Source organism: Centruroides vittatus, unplaced genomic scaffold, assembly GCF_030686945.1.
Source record: "Centruroides vittatus isolate TY-2023 unplaced genomic scaffold, ASM3068694v2 contig_579, whole genome shotgun sequence".
Lineage (NCBI taxonomy): Eukaryota > Metazoa > Arthropoda > Arachnida > Scorpiones > Buthidae > Centruroides > Centruroides vittatus.
In genome coordinates, this window is record NW_027122347.1 from 211,706 (window position 1) to 225,991 (window position 14,286).

A 14,286-nucleotide genomic window follows, 5' to 3' on the forward strand; every position below is an offset into this window, starting at 1 on the left:
AAAAAATAAAACAAATAAGCGTTATATTACCAGAAAGAACATTAAAATATATCGAAATTTTAATCAAAAGCACAAAGTTTTAATAAATGACAAAAGACAGACAGAAAAGGAAGAGAATATCATCAACGATTCAATTCCATTAGTGTGAAGGATTAATAAACAATTTCAGTTAATCACTCCTCACGACATGGCAATGCATTTAATTAACCTCGCGTCTTTATTACAACAGCTAAATTCTGATTACACATACAGGGAAAAATGTACTATCGACTTCCAACCATCTCGTTTCTATTAATTTGAATTTTCTGATGATTTTCGTGTAAGACAAGAAAGAAAGAATGGAGTTTCGAACGCTTTCATTTCATTATCTTTAAACGAAATTATGAAGCTTATGAAATAATCAAGGAGGATATCCCGTCATACGTTTCCGATGTTTTCTAACAACAGACAAATGCCGCTGCTATTGCAGCCTGCAGGAAAAGTTCAGTTGAGTGATGATGACTTTAGTGTTAAGGAGTGCAATAAGACACTAATGATCTTAATGGAGAATGGCGGAGTATGAAGAGAATTGATACGGGAAATAGGTTGAGATAAATAGATAAACTTTTCAAGAAAATATTTATTTTTGATAAGAGGCTCTATCTATAAATTCAACATTCTTCTTTTGTTCCTCTGATACATTGCTTCTTGTAAATACGTAGGAACTCGATTATCCGAACTTGATGGGACCTGAAGTCTTTCAGATAATCCAGAAAATCCTTTGTTTTTGTTTTGGGTACATTAAGCACAGTGTATTTAAAGTCTTGCGAATAATACTGCAATGCAATGCATTTAAACATAATTTACTCAAAATCTGATGTAATGTTAATTATATGATCTACTTTCGCGGCGCTATAATCGACAGATGGCGTAATGATTTCCAATTACGTGGATAGATTGGTCTCTGTGTATTATACTCGGTGAAACACACAGTACAATACAACGCTAAACGTTCTATTTTTTATCTTTCTTTCGGAAACCATTTTGAATAATCGAGTTTACATTATTATTTTTATTTATATTGAAGGCACTAAAAGAGCATTTTTTCTATCACCCATCGTGGGTTCGACCAAGCTCACAATGGAAGCGATAGAGTAGGCCCATTATATCTGGTACAGTTTGCCCGTTAAAAATTGCTTGCCCAGATTTGAACCCGAGTCCCCCAAAGAAGTATTCCTTAATTGCCTCGACTATTCGGCCGTCTGTAAATCATATACAAATTGTTTTTAAATAATCAATACTGTATATGAAGAAGTGAAATAATATAAAAATATTAGCAATTTTAGGTTATGCAAGAGTCTAGCAAGCGTAAACTTGGAAGCGTCATGTAAATTCATATAATGACGCCCGTGTCACGCGATGATATTGTGCAAGATCTAGGATCATAACTAGTATTGGATTTTGTGCTGGACCAAGACAAAGTAGAGATAAATATATATTTTGTTTGCACGAGGAAGCTATAAAACCTTTTGTTTTGGGCCTCTAATTGTCGGCTAGATAGCTGAGATAGCCAGAGGAAGGCATCAACCTACGCTCGAAACACCTGAAATCGAATCCGGGCAAACAACTGCCCAATAATTTTTCTTATCCTGGATCCGTCCCTCACCATCCAGCCTATTATGGACCTAATTGAAGTCACGATAGATATGGAAGAAAAATATCTTTCAGTGTTTACAACGTGGAAAAAGCCATAAATAAAATAGGGAGCCTTTAATTCTTTACGTAGCAGTAGTAGTAAATTGAATAAATTTAAATTAATTTACACGTAGTTTAAGTAATCGCATATCGTACATTTTTAAACATTTAACTTTCATTTTAAGGAAACAAAATGGCGTTAGTTTCAATTCTTCTAGTCAAAATGAACTCAAATACAGTGAACGAATGTGAATTGACTTCCAATCACGTAAAATATATAACTTCATATAAATTGTTTAACATTAAGAAGGTAAATGTTGAAGTGTCTGAGGAATTACAAGATTAAACAGATTAGAACAAAATAACTAAATTTACAGTGGGAGAACACTTGAAACAAAGTTATTTTTTATGATGAAAAATTAAATGTTACTAAAGAAACAGAGATGATCCATTAAAAACTTGTGAAACAGTAGAACTGAACATGTAATAAAATATAATGCAATAAATCTTGTTAAATTATAGAAAAGTCACTACAACCTGTACAGAAGATAAGTTGGGAACAAAGAACAGTGGCTATCATCTTACCCAATTAATCATATAGGAAGATAAATCTAGTGCTCGTAGATATGTTTTCGTCTAAGACGACTCAAAATTTTTTTTATAAAGCAACTTTTAAACAGAAAATTACTTGTAGATTTATTTATTTTGGCGTAGAATATAATATAACTATCGAATAACAGACAAATACAAGATAATCGTAATTAAAGTAACAATTTTTAGCGCTGTATAAAAGATCTTTAGCAGTCTAAATGCAACCAGATTTGATTTGATGACATTTCAGGACATGAAGATATTTCCGTGAAAATAAATACTACCACAACTCGTCACGATAGCACTTTTGGCGCTGCACGCAAATATTTTTACAAAATATTTGTGCTTTATAGACAACCTGGCAATGCAGGGGATACTGATGAAAGGTCACCAATGGCTTGAGGGGATACAGCAATGCAACACATGGGCGATCTACGAAAGGGGTGCCTCCCAAAAGGACTTTCTGTGAAAAGCATGCCTCGTTTTTCGGGTTTTTGTATCTGACACTAAAATTCTCGAAAAAATCTATTCATCTACTGATGGTTGCCTATCAGTGGATGAATGGATAAAGTCACTGAACATTGGTAGTCAGGTTCGCGCCTCACCAACAGGTTGGTAAAGTTTTCAGGTTTTCTTCATAATAGGGACACGTTTCTCACGGAAAGTCCTCGCAGATCATCCATGTCTTGTGTTGCTTAATCCCCTTAACCCATCCAACCGATACCACTCAACGTAGTCCCTATTATGAAGGTGTAAAACATGAAGGTAAAATGTGTTGAAAGGCCGAATGTAATTGATATGCAGTGTGATAGTCAGGGCCGGATTTACCAATCCAGGGGCCCTGGGCACAAATTCGGTGGGGGTCCCCCCTTTAAGAGTAGGCAAATTTGATGATTTAGAAAGTTTACACAAAATACTGTACTTTCAATTAGATTTGAACTAGGAAGTTGTAAATTTCATTTAAAAATAAGGTTATTGTAAACATACATATATTTTATAGCGTAAAACTAATTATTTTAATTTAACTGAAAAATACCTATGTGAAATTTTTTCCAGAAATTTTCCGATGTTTCATAGGTTTTTTCCCGGGTTTGGTTTTCTCTGTCTGTTGCCCTCATGATTAGGCCACACTAGGCTGTCGCGGTAATAGAAAAAAAAATTATGTTTAAACATAATTTTTTTTAGTTTTGTGGGAGCCCCTATTTTGTGGGGGCCCTGGGCACAGGCCCCAAATGCCCTTATGTAAATCCGGCCCTGGTGATAGCGTCTAAAATGTCATCGTGTATTATTTATAGGCAAATGTTTTCCACGTGTCCTAAAATGTTTTAGATTCTGTAGCTTTTGGACTGTAAATATTTCTCTAGACAGCGTTGAAAAGGGGGTACTTTAATTACGATCACCCAGTACTGATACTGCATATGCTGAGTATATTGTACTGTACAACAGTATGTCAAATTTACAATCTTACAAGCTACAATTTGCATCCTCTGTGGAATGTGGTCCTAACTTCAGTAAGTTATAAAACGTGAGGCCCTGTTTCATAGACTGTGAGCCTTATATAACTTAAGAACAAGTCTAAATAGAGTCCTGCTTTAAACTCTCTTATTCAATAATTGCTTTGTACTGTATACATAAGCACAATATAATATACATAGTTGTACAGTACAACTCGACAGTTATGTTGTACTTACGTACAGTCTAATATAGTACATTGTACCGTATTGTACTGTACTTACGTGCAGTATAATTACGCAGATTAAAGACATCAGCATTTAAATTTGCAAAAATAATTATTAAAATTAGATAACTTTCCAGAGCAAAATTTATAAAGCTGATAATCTTTAATCCCTTTATATTCTCTTACTTACCAGAAATCTTATCAAGAGATTAACCAAGGATTCAAGAAGTTACTTTAGGATTCCAACAGGTTGGTTAATAAAAACGAAGCATTAACACGCCTGAAGTAAAATTACGTTAAATTTATAAGGCTATAACAGCAATTAAAACTTAAATATTTAATAATAGTAACTAAGCAACAACTGGAAAATTGATTTTCCTGTCAAAAGATCAAAAAAGAAATATTGAAATTTCATTTCAGTTAAAGATTAAATCTTGTGAAAGATCTCTGAACGGTTGCAACAAGTCCAGAATCCATTAGCAAATCGCAACAGAACGTGTTTATTTGACAGATAGATTCAGCTGTTAAGGGAAACTATACAGAAAGGAGTGTAATCTGTGAGCTGAGTAAATTTTATGCAAGAGAGAAAGAGAAAAAATCGATTGTTAGCTTGGTTTTCATAGATATATAAATGGCTTACAAGACGATTCTACCTTCTTCACTTGCCTATTTTAGGAATAGGGCACGTGTAAAGTGGGATAATTACGTTTCATACTCGTCACCTAAAGCGACGACAACGAAAATTGCTGATTGTGAAAAATTCTTAAATGGTAGTGAAGATATGCACGCTCTTCTTCTTTTGTATCGTGAAGAGAAAGGAATTTTTTCTTCTTCCTTCTTTCTCTCAATAAAAATACTTAAATATTTTGAAAACAATGAAGAGGAAAAGGTCGTTGAACTTATCTTTAAAGAGGTAAACGGTTCTTATGCTGTGAAGTAGTTAAAAATAAAGAAATGCAATTACTGGAAATGTGAATTTCGATCCCAACTGCCTATATCTGTACAGTGGAATCTTCCTTGTATAAAATCAGAGTAAATATTTGTAGTTTAAAGAGTATCCTAATTAATCAATATATCTATTAGCGAGAAGGACGAGTAGGTTATCGCTTATTGAAGAAGGTAATAAACAGATTGCCACACTTTAGATTTTCTCGCATTTTTATTGCTCGATACATAAATATATAATTATGTAAGAGAGATTTTAAAGGTTAAACAAGGTATATACATTAAAGATAATGTAATTCTTAAAGACAGCTTGATGCTACTCACTTTATTTTGATCTGTCCAAAACAAAAAATATCCTCTAGGATCGACTTTTAAAGTCACGGGAGTTCCAACAGGGGAATCCTACAAAACAAATAAAAAATTCATTTCAAATCAAAAATTAAATATTTATTAATGTAAAATGCTATAAATTTTAACTTGAAACTAAGCTTATCTACTATAATTTTAAATTAATTACGATTTAAAAAATTTGGTATATAAAATTCAAATTTTCAAACATTGATTCCGCGAATTTAAAAAAAAAAAAAACATTTTAATTAAAATATTATATCAACTCGATTTTTAATTTAAAATTACTTAAAATCAATTTTTAAAATTGAAATAAATTTTAAAATTTATTCGACAATTTAAATTCTAAATTAATCAATTTAAGCATTTATTGATTTATCACTTATTGGTTCTTTGCGTAGAGACCAATTAATATTTGTGCAGTGTCTATACACGTTTATTAGTTCATTATTCTGTAACAATTAAAATAAAACCAGAAATTTCTGAAAAACACAGAAAAGGAAGAAAAGCAATCAGCATTCCAATAAAAGTACAGAAAAATCAAATTAAAATTAATGTATGAACTAAAAAATATTTGTATATATAAAGTTTATATAGAAGAAAAATAAGAATATGAAAGGCCTCCGGGCCTTTAACGTTTTCACACAATCGAAAAAATTCACTCCATTCTTTTTCACTCATAAAAACCTGAAGGCAAACATTCAAAATCGAAAGAGCATTCCACAAGATTCAATCAGAGATCATCATCTCTGTTCAAAATAAATGCTGTGTTATATAATTTAATGCAAGAACTATCACGAAAAATAAAAAGAAATTAAATAAACTTTTAAACAGTAAACTTGAAAAAAAATCTTCTTTCATATTTCTCAGTTTTGGAGGATTTTTTGGGCTCTCTCCGCCCTGTGGACACCTAAAAATTAGTTTTTCCAGGTCCTTCACGGTTTCGACAGGTCCACAATGGGGTAGAAACGGGGTTAGGGCCCGACTTGAAATTCCTAGGCACGCTCGAATTCGATCTCAGATCCCTCAAGGCATTTCAATTTTGGGGTAATGAATTTCTAATATTTTAAATTATTTTTCCTTTAAATTATTTAATTTATTTTTTTACTTTTTAAAACAAAAAAATAGATCAATTAACTTGGATATTACTTACTTGGAAAGAGATTTCTTAATAAGATCTTAAAATAATCCTTGTCTTTAATTGTATTAATGAATTTGATGGGATTTAAAAATTCCGCTGCATAATTTTTTTTTACGCTAGGTGAAAAATTTATTTTTTACTGAACGTTAATTTCGCCAGATTTTAATTCTAATTAGTTTTAATTCATTTTTAAAACGGTACAAATTAGTTTTATATCCTTATAAATAAAAGCAAGCGCAATTTGGCTTGGTTTAATAAAATTCGACAACTCAACACATGGGTGATGTGCCAAAGGGGATACCTCATAGGAACTTTCTATGAGAAACTAGCGCCTAATTAGGTGTTACAAACGTAAAAAAAATCCAGAAAATCGTCGTGGTTCGCCCCTTTCAAACCTTGTTGGTAAGGGGCGAACCCGCGACCATCTAACAACCAGAGTTCATTTGTTTTATCCATTCACTACTGGTGAGCCAGAAACAAGCAAGCGAGGAATTGATCAATCTGATCGATCGGAAATGATTTCAGTACTCATTAGCAAAGTAGATTTTTGAGATTATTCTTAATTCAATTAATTTATCTTAGTTTTTCTTATGGTAGGAGCTGAAAAAGGCGTATGTTATGATACGTTCTGTATTATTTTGTGTGTATACGTAATAAAATAATACTAAAAGGATTCCATGCTCGTATATAAATATCATAAAAATCAATTTCTAATTTAAATTATTCAGAAATTTTGATTTATAAAATCCTCAGATTCAATTAAATATTCATCAAGGAAAACTTAATATTTCCTTGATTAGTTCTAATGTTTAATTGATGCCAATGATTTTTATGAATTTATGTACTGTACATCCTCATTAAAGAAACAGAAGAGGATGTACATATATTCATAGAAATTAATTTTAATTTGCCCACCAATAACCGTGTGGATAAAACCACCGAATAACAGTCGAGGGTTCGCGCCTGACCAAGAGCTAGCCAAGTTGAATTTTCCACGTGTCTAACTCTTAATTAGGGGCCAATTTCCCATAGAAAGTTCTTCCTGGAGACATTCTCCCTTGGTAAATCTTCCAAGTATTGTGTTGCCTTATTCTATCAACCCAATCCAATCCAAACAGTTCATAGATTTTGATTTATAAACCTTCAGGATCAATTAAACACTAGGAATTAAGTAAGGAATATTTAGCTTACTCCTAATATTTGCACAAATAATATCGATTTGACCAATTTCTCTATTCTGTTCACGCAGAAATCTTTACGAAATGATAGAAAAATTCACCCTAATCTTGCAATATCTATAATAAAATTAAATATATCAATCATAGGATCGTTCGATCCATCAAAATCAGTAGAATCGATCGCATAATAATCGCATAATTAATCAAAATTTAATATAAATCTATGCTTGATACATTACTCTGTATCCTATAGAATTGGCATACAGTAATTAATCTTACTGATCGATTAAATCGAATACATATCAATCAAGATGTATTTAAAACATGCGAATCAATAACAACTTTAGAGAAAAAAATCGAAAGATTAGGTACAGAAATCCATCTGATCAAGCGTCAACACAATCGAATCTGATCGATCTGGACAAGGAAATCCGATCAATCCACTCGACAGAAGCGTAATCGATCGCTTCACTTCAACGACAGAAATCAATTCTATCTGTTGCAATGAATTGAAATCCATTTGGCTGTATGAGTTGAATTGATTTTATGTTTGTCATAAAAAAATAAAATCGATTCAATCTGTTGCTTTAAGTTAGAATGAGAAATTTTCATATTATTTTTAGAGGAGATGATCGATTTTCCTGGAAACTGAATAATTTCCTTGGCGATTTTCTAAGTCGCATCGTCTTAAAATCTAAATCAAAAATAAACCGTGACGTTAATTTATAAATTAATTTTTTTTCCTCTAAAAATGATCTTAAAACGTAACTTTACTGTATCGTAACGTAACGCGCTACCTACAGAAACGTTTTTAAGTTAAGAAATCGATCAGATTGATCGAGTTCTGTTGCTTTAACTTGTTACTATAATTGCAACAAGTTACTACGGTTGTAAAGTCATCTAAATATGATTTCCAAGCAAACAATATTGCGTATGTGTACGTGTATATAAGTAAACTCAACTGGGTAAATATAGATTATAAAAGCATAACAATACTGAGTTTACATGAGTAACGGAATCACGTTAACAATAGCTAGCAAACCTTAACATAATTGTAACGTTTTGAAGTAAGAATTATTGCTATAATAGCACAAAATCTTTCTGTTTTATTAATTGATTTATTTAGAGTAACATATAAAATTCATTGTTACGTATGTATTTAAAATTATTATAACACACAAGACTTTAAGCATACGTTATATGTACGCGTCTGAAAACTAGCACACAACATTTATAATATGCACACATAGTTATAACACACAACAAGTGCACATACACGCTGACGTAACGTAATTAACACACAAGTGTATTACGTCAGTACATGTGGTTGTAACGTAACAGCGCCAACAACTGCAATACACACAGTGGTTATACAGTAACAATATAATACAACGAATGACATAACTTGATTACCGTAACATCGATTTGATTAGATAACGTGTATAACGTATATCGACGTATATGCACGACTGTAACATCGAAAAAAACACAAAAGAATGTATATGTTACGTTAATGTTTAATAGAAAAATTATAGTGAGATACAGGAAACCGTTTACGACTGCATTAACAACGATATACGACCCAAAAATGTTCATTAATACAATAATTACGTACGTAAATAAGTAAGAAAAAAGAGTAACAAATTTTTAAATGGTTTTTAAATAATTTTAAAATTATTAAACAGGAATAAGTAAAATCGTTACGTAATATAGCAACAATGAGAAATTTTTTTAATACTTTAAATCAGGTGCAAATGATCTCAAATTAGTAATTTAACTGCACACAGATTAAAACCTTAACAGCATCATCTTACACAATAATTAAATAACAGAACGTAGTTTTAATGTCGCGAGCAGAGCGAAAATTATCAAAATTATTAACGATTTAACACATAACGACAGCGAGTTAATACCGTAACAGCGTGGCAGTTAACAAAGACAATTTGTTACGTGCATAATTTATAACATTGCAGTACCTCTATATAATTTTTAAAATGTGCTCTTAGATATTGCAATAATTATAACATTATTCTTATAACATATATAACGAATATGTTACGGTTAAAACTTGTTTACTGTAATTAAAATGTGTCTTCTAGAATCGTACAGGCTATATGTTAAAATCGTGCGTTGCAACAATTAAAGCTCATCTATTACAATCGTTTGTGTCAAAACAATAGAAATGCAATTGTGTACAACAATCAAAATGTGTCTGTTACAACAACTTGTATGTTTCAACAGTAAGACGTGTCTTTTACAACAATTTAACTTTTGTAACATACACGATTGTAACAATTAAAATGTGTCTATTACACTATTAAAATGTGCATGTGACAACAATTAGACTATTGTAACATACATGATTGTAACAGGCGTAGTTTAAATGTGTGTTACAACAATTTATGTTATACAGTTAAAAATATGTCTGTTACAATTACTGTTGTCTGTTGTAGGCTACATATTTTAATTGTGTAACATAAAATATGTTTGTTACAACAGCTAAAACGTGGCTATTACAGCCATGTTTATAACAACAATTAAACGTGTTATAGAGGTTTGTGTTACAACAATTGTATGTTACAACCGTAAATATTACAAAATTAAAACGGTTCCGTATGTTACAACGTATAAATGTATTGATCTTACATAGAAATACATTTAAATGAAAATTTAATTTTTCAATTCAAATTCCTATATACGTAATAAATCGATTTAACTTTAAAAACATCGATAAAAGTAAAAAGAGTAACCAAAATGAATCGCGTTTAAAAAACTTTAACGGTGATGCCATAGAGTTACGCTATCCAATCTCGATAAATGGATAAAATCAATTCTATAAACTAGACAGAAGTTTAGAAAAAAAAGCCTAGGATACAATCCCTAATACTGTACAGTAAGTGCAATTTTAATTTTCGATTTTTTCTCCTCCACCCCTCCTCTTCGACCCTTCGAAAGCATTCCTAAGAGATACATTACTTAGAGAAGTATCATATATTTCCGTATTAATTCGAACACAAACATCATCCAAGAATTTTATCGATTCTGTGTTTCGCACAGACAAACGAATCTACTCTTAATGAACAATACAAATACGTATTTCAGCGATCGTCTTCCATCGAATAATCAATCTAATGACCAAGTTATTAATTGGCTCGCCGCGAATAGAATAACAATTTTATTTTATTTTACTTATCTGGAAAGATAATTTAATTATTACTTCTACTTTTCTCCCTTTCTGATTGTGTTTTATCAAAAAATTCAAAAATAAAATAAAATTTTAATTATTTCTCCTTTTGAGTGTAATTATTCGCAGTTTTCATCAATTAATTTATTCAAATTATTATATTTTTTAACTAAATTAGGTCTGTTAGGAAGAAGAGGCCCCTCTCGACTTTCGAGAGGAGCCTCATATTTTTTAGAATAAAATTCTATATAAATTACTTTTCCTTAATTCACATGAAATTCAATGGTATGAATAATTTATTTGTTTTTGAGGCCTCTGTAATAGGGCCAAGGCTGAGTTTTGGAAATACCCTTATTTATATTCTGCACCATTCACACAGAAGGGCTTTAGAAAGACCTCGTGCTTCATTAATGTTCGTCCCTCGGAGTTTTGGAAATACCCTTATTTATATTCTGCAACGGGCCCTACAGATTATGGTACCAGTTCTGCATCCTAATTAATTTTAAGTCATTTTTATTGGCTAGATAACTCGTCCTCTGCTTATTTTATAAGTAAATGTGAAAACATTTCATGAATTTCCCGCACGTCTCCGTTATATTTTGCAGGACTATTAACCAAATATTCATTAAGTTATTCACATGTATAACGCACAATTATTAATATACATACATGTAAAGTATATAAATAGCTCCATTGTAACACGAAAGCTTCTTCAAACGAAGTTTTATGGTCGCAGTATTCTACTCAAGTTAAGGCACTTCGAAAATCATACACGTTCGACGCGTTGATTGGACGAAAGACGAAATACGTAGTTAAAATACGATAGAATCTTGCGGTGATTGGTTGAATCTGTTTTTTAAATATTATCTTCTAATTTTGGATGGATTTAGGTGTATACTCATCGTTTCGGAGTAATGCCGCTTATAAAAATCGATAATAATCGATTATTATAAGCGGCATTACTCTGAAACGATGAGTATTACTATTACTATAATGTCTTGTTCTATACAACGGTTCTATACAAGAAGCTGGTGTTTAGTTAATGTTCTGTACAAAAGGAAGGTGCTTAATGTCCTGAAAAATGGCTTTGTGGTGCTTAGATATTATCCAGTTCTATACAGGTTCATATGATGAATAACGTATATCTGTACATTATAACTTATATACAACTTGGAATAGATGATAAGCATTCCTATAGCACACCTGTACTGTACATTAAATATTCTTCAGAACACATCAAACGCAAAATGCTAAAGTTTGTAGACGTAGAAGTGCAATTATTTATCAAATAGTTTACATAAAAGATTACAAAGCGAATAGAGACTTGCCTGTAAATCTTTTAAGGAACGTCCAGCTATTTTAAATACATTTAAAGCGTACTTAATGTTGTTTACCCTATTCCTTAAACGAAATTATGTTTGGGAAAGAATAATCTATTCGTGGAAAGACACATCTGGTGTTTGGCAGATATCTTAACACTGTACTAACAGAAAATAACAAAGGGCGATACTGTTACGACAACACACTACAATTTTTTTTTAATTGTTATTAACTTATTTTAAACCAAACTTTCTTTCCCCCCCCCCGTTGTTTCTATTACGCTAATCGATATAAACAGAAGATTTCTTCTGTTTGTAATATATTTACATACGTAGTTAAACAGACAATTATGAAGAATTAAACAGGAAACGCGTACAGAATGAGGAAGAGTATAATTATAAACGTATCAACGAAGTAAGGAAACAAGAAAATTTGATGAGAAATTATACAAAGAAACAGGAAGTTATTATATGAACTTTAGGTTTATTATGTGGAGTTTACGGGGGGAATCACTCGAAGAATTAACTACAAAAATTATATGGGAAAAATATAGAAATCCGTACGTCTGTAAGCATATCCGCTGTGTCCTTTACATCTTCCTGTCCATCTCTGCGTGCGTGCGTACGTCTGTCAGTCTTTTTAAAATTCTTTCATAGACGTTTCATTATTTAACACAAGTTTTTGTTTATCTTCTAGTTAATTCTTACTCGTCAGTGTTTCCCATTAAAATTAAGGAGAAACAAATGAGTTATCATGTATGCGAAGAATTAAAGAGAAACAAACAATGTTTATAAACACAGTTTGTTTCTCTTTAATTCTTCGCATTTCTTCACGTTTCAAATCATAATATCGTTCCCTATAATAATCATTTTTATTATTAATCCGCATTTTAAACGAACGAAAACAAAATTAGCATTTTTAAGCGAAACAAAAGAAACAAACACACACAGCATCAACAATTGAAAAGTGCTTCTCTGGAGTGAAACGAATGCATTCTTTCTTCTTAAATTGATTCTATGAAGATAAATCAAAGAAAAAGTTACTTCTCTCCTGAGACTTGAAAGGTGTTGACGTGAAAGGTATATCAAAAAAACACTAAAAATTAATTAGGAAAACACTCCAAGAAGAAACACAAAAAAAACTGTGTGAATATTTTAATTATCAATAGAATATTCAAATCTTTTTTTAATAAAAATACGAATTTTTTGCAGCAAATTTTTTAAAAATTTCCTTTTTTTTTTTATCTGTGACGCGTATCATTTTGAATTGTGACGTGATAATGCGGTTTTTTTTTTCTTCTGTTTTCTATTGTTGCGTATCTTTTTAAATATTTATGTTCTATTACACTCGCTAGGGTTATGTTTACTTATTTATGTTTATTTGTTTACCATTCTTTCCGTGTTTTACGTAAAAGTCTCGAGTTAATTTCCTTATTTTTTCTGTTAATTGAATCCTTGTTTACGACTTTGTTTTTCAATTTTCTGAAATTAATACAAAACAAAAACATCTAACGATGTTTTTGTTTTGTATCCGTGTTTAGAAGTAATTTTTTACCATCTTAATACGGAAACAAGTGGATTAATCAATTATTTTTTTGTTTACAACCAGTGTTCCCTCTATTCGTGTTTATAATTCAATATTTTGCTGTTTCTCCGTTTGTTTACATCAGAAAATGAATCTAATTAACATCTGTTTGTTTCTATTGATTCTTTCGCTATTTTATTCTTGTTTATTTATATAAACAAAACCAAATACCGAATGTTTCCTCATTTTTTCCTAATTTTCCTATCTATTCTGTATTTGTTCTTTAATCCTTTCTTGTTTCTGTGCATGTTTACATCAGAAAGAAAAGCCCAATTTAAATCTATTGTCAATTCTTCTGTTTTGTGCTTGTTTACATAAGTGTTTTCTTTCCTAATTTTCCTATCTATTTTATGTTTATTCTTTAATCTTTTCCTGTGTTTTCATATCAAACATAAGACAGGAAGAAAGTAAAATTCAAACAGAAGAACACGGGAACAGTGTTTATTTATATCACAAAAAACAAAGGAACAATATGTTTCTGTTTATCCCCATTCGTGCTTGTTTACACCAATGTTTCCTTGTTTTCTCCAATTTTTTTTTTCCTTTAGCCATTTCTTTCATCGATTCTTTCTTATTTTCTCCATTTTACCTTCGTTTCTTTTCGTGTGACGTTTTGTTTCCTGCTAATTTATTGCATTTTAAA

General features: G+C 31.0%; 1 protein-coding gene across 2 annotated transcripts in view; it reads right to left on the reverse strand.

Annotated features, from left to right (window-relative positions):
* Positions 1 to 14,286, reverse strand: part of LOC136979126 (1-phosphatidylinositol 4,5-bisphosphate phosphodiesterase classes I and II-like) — a 109,027-nt gene that overhangs the window by 78,080 nt on the left and 16,661 nt on the right. For both annotated transcript variants that reach the window (XM_067275052.1, XM_067275053.1), the window contains exon 2: positions 5,213 to 5,290. In XM_067275052.1, the coding sequence (XP_067131153.1) occupies positions 5,213 to 5,290 (78 nt within the window). The remainder of the gene's footprint in view (positions 1 to 5,212; positions 5,291 to 14,286) is intronic.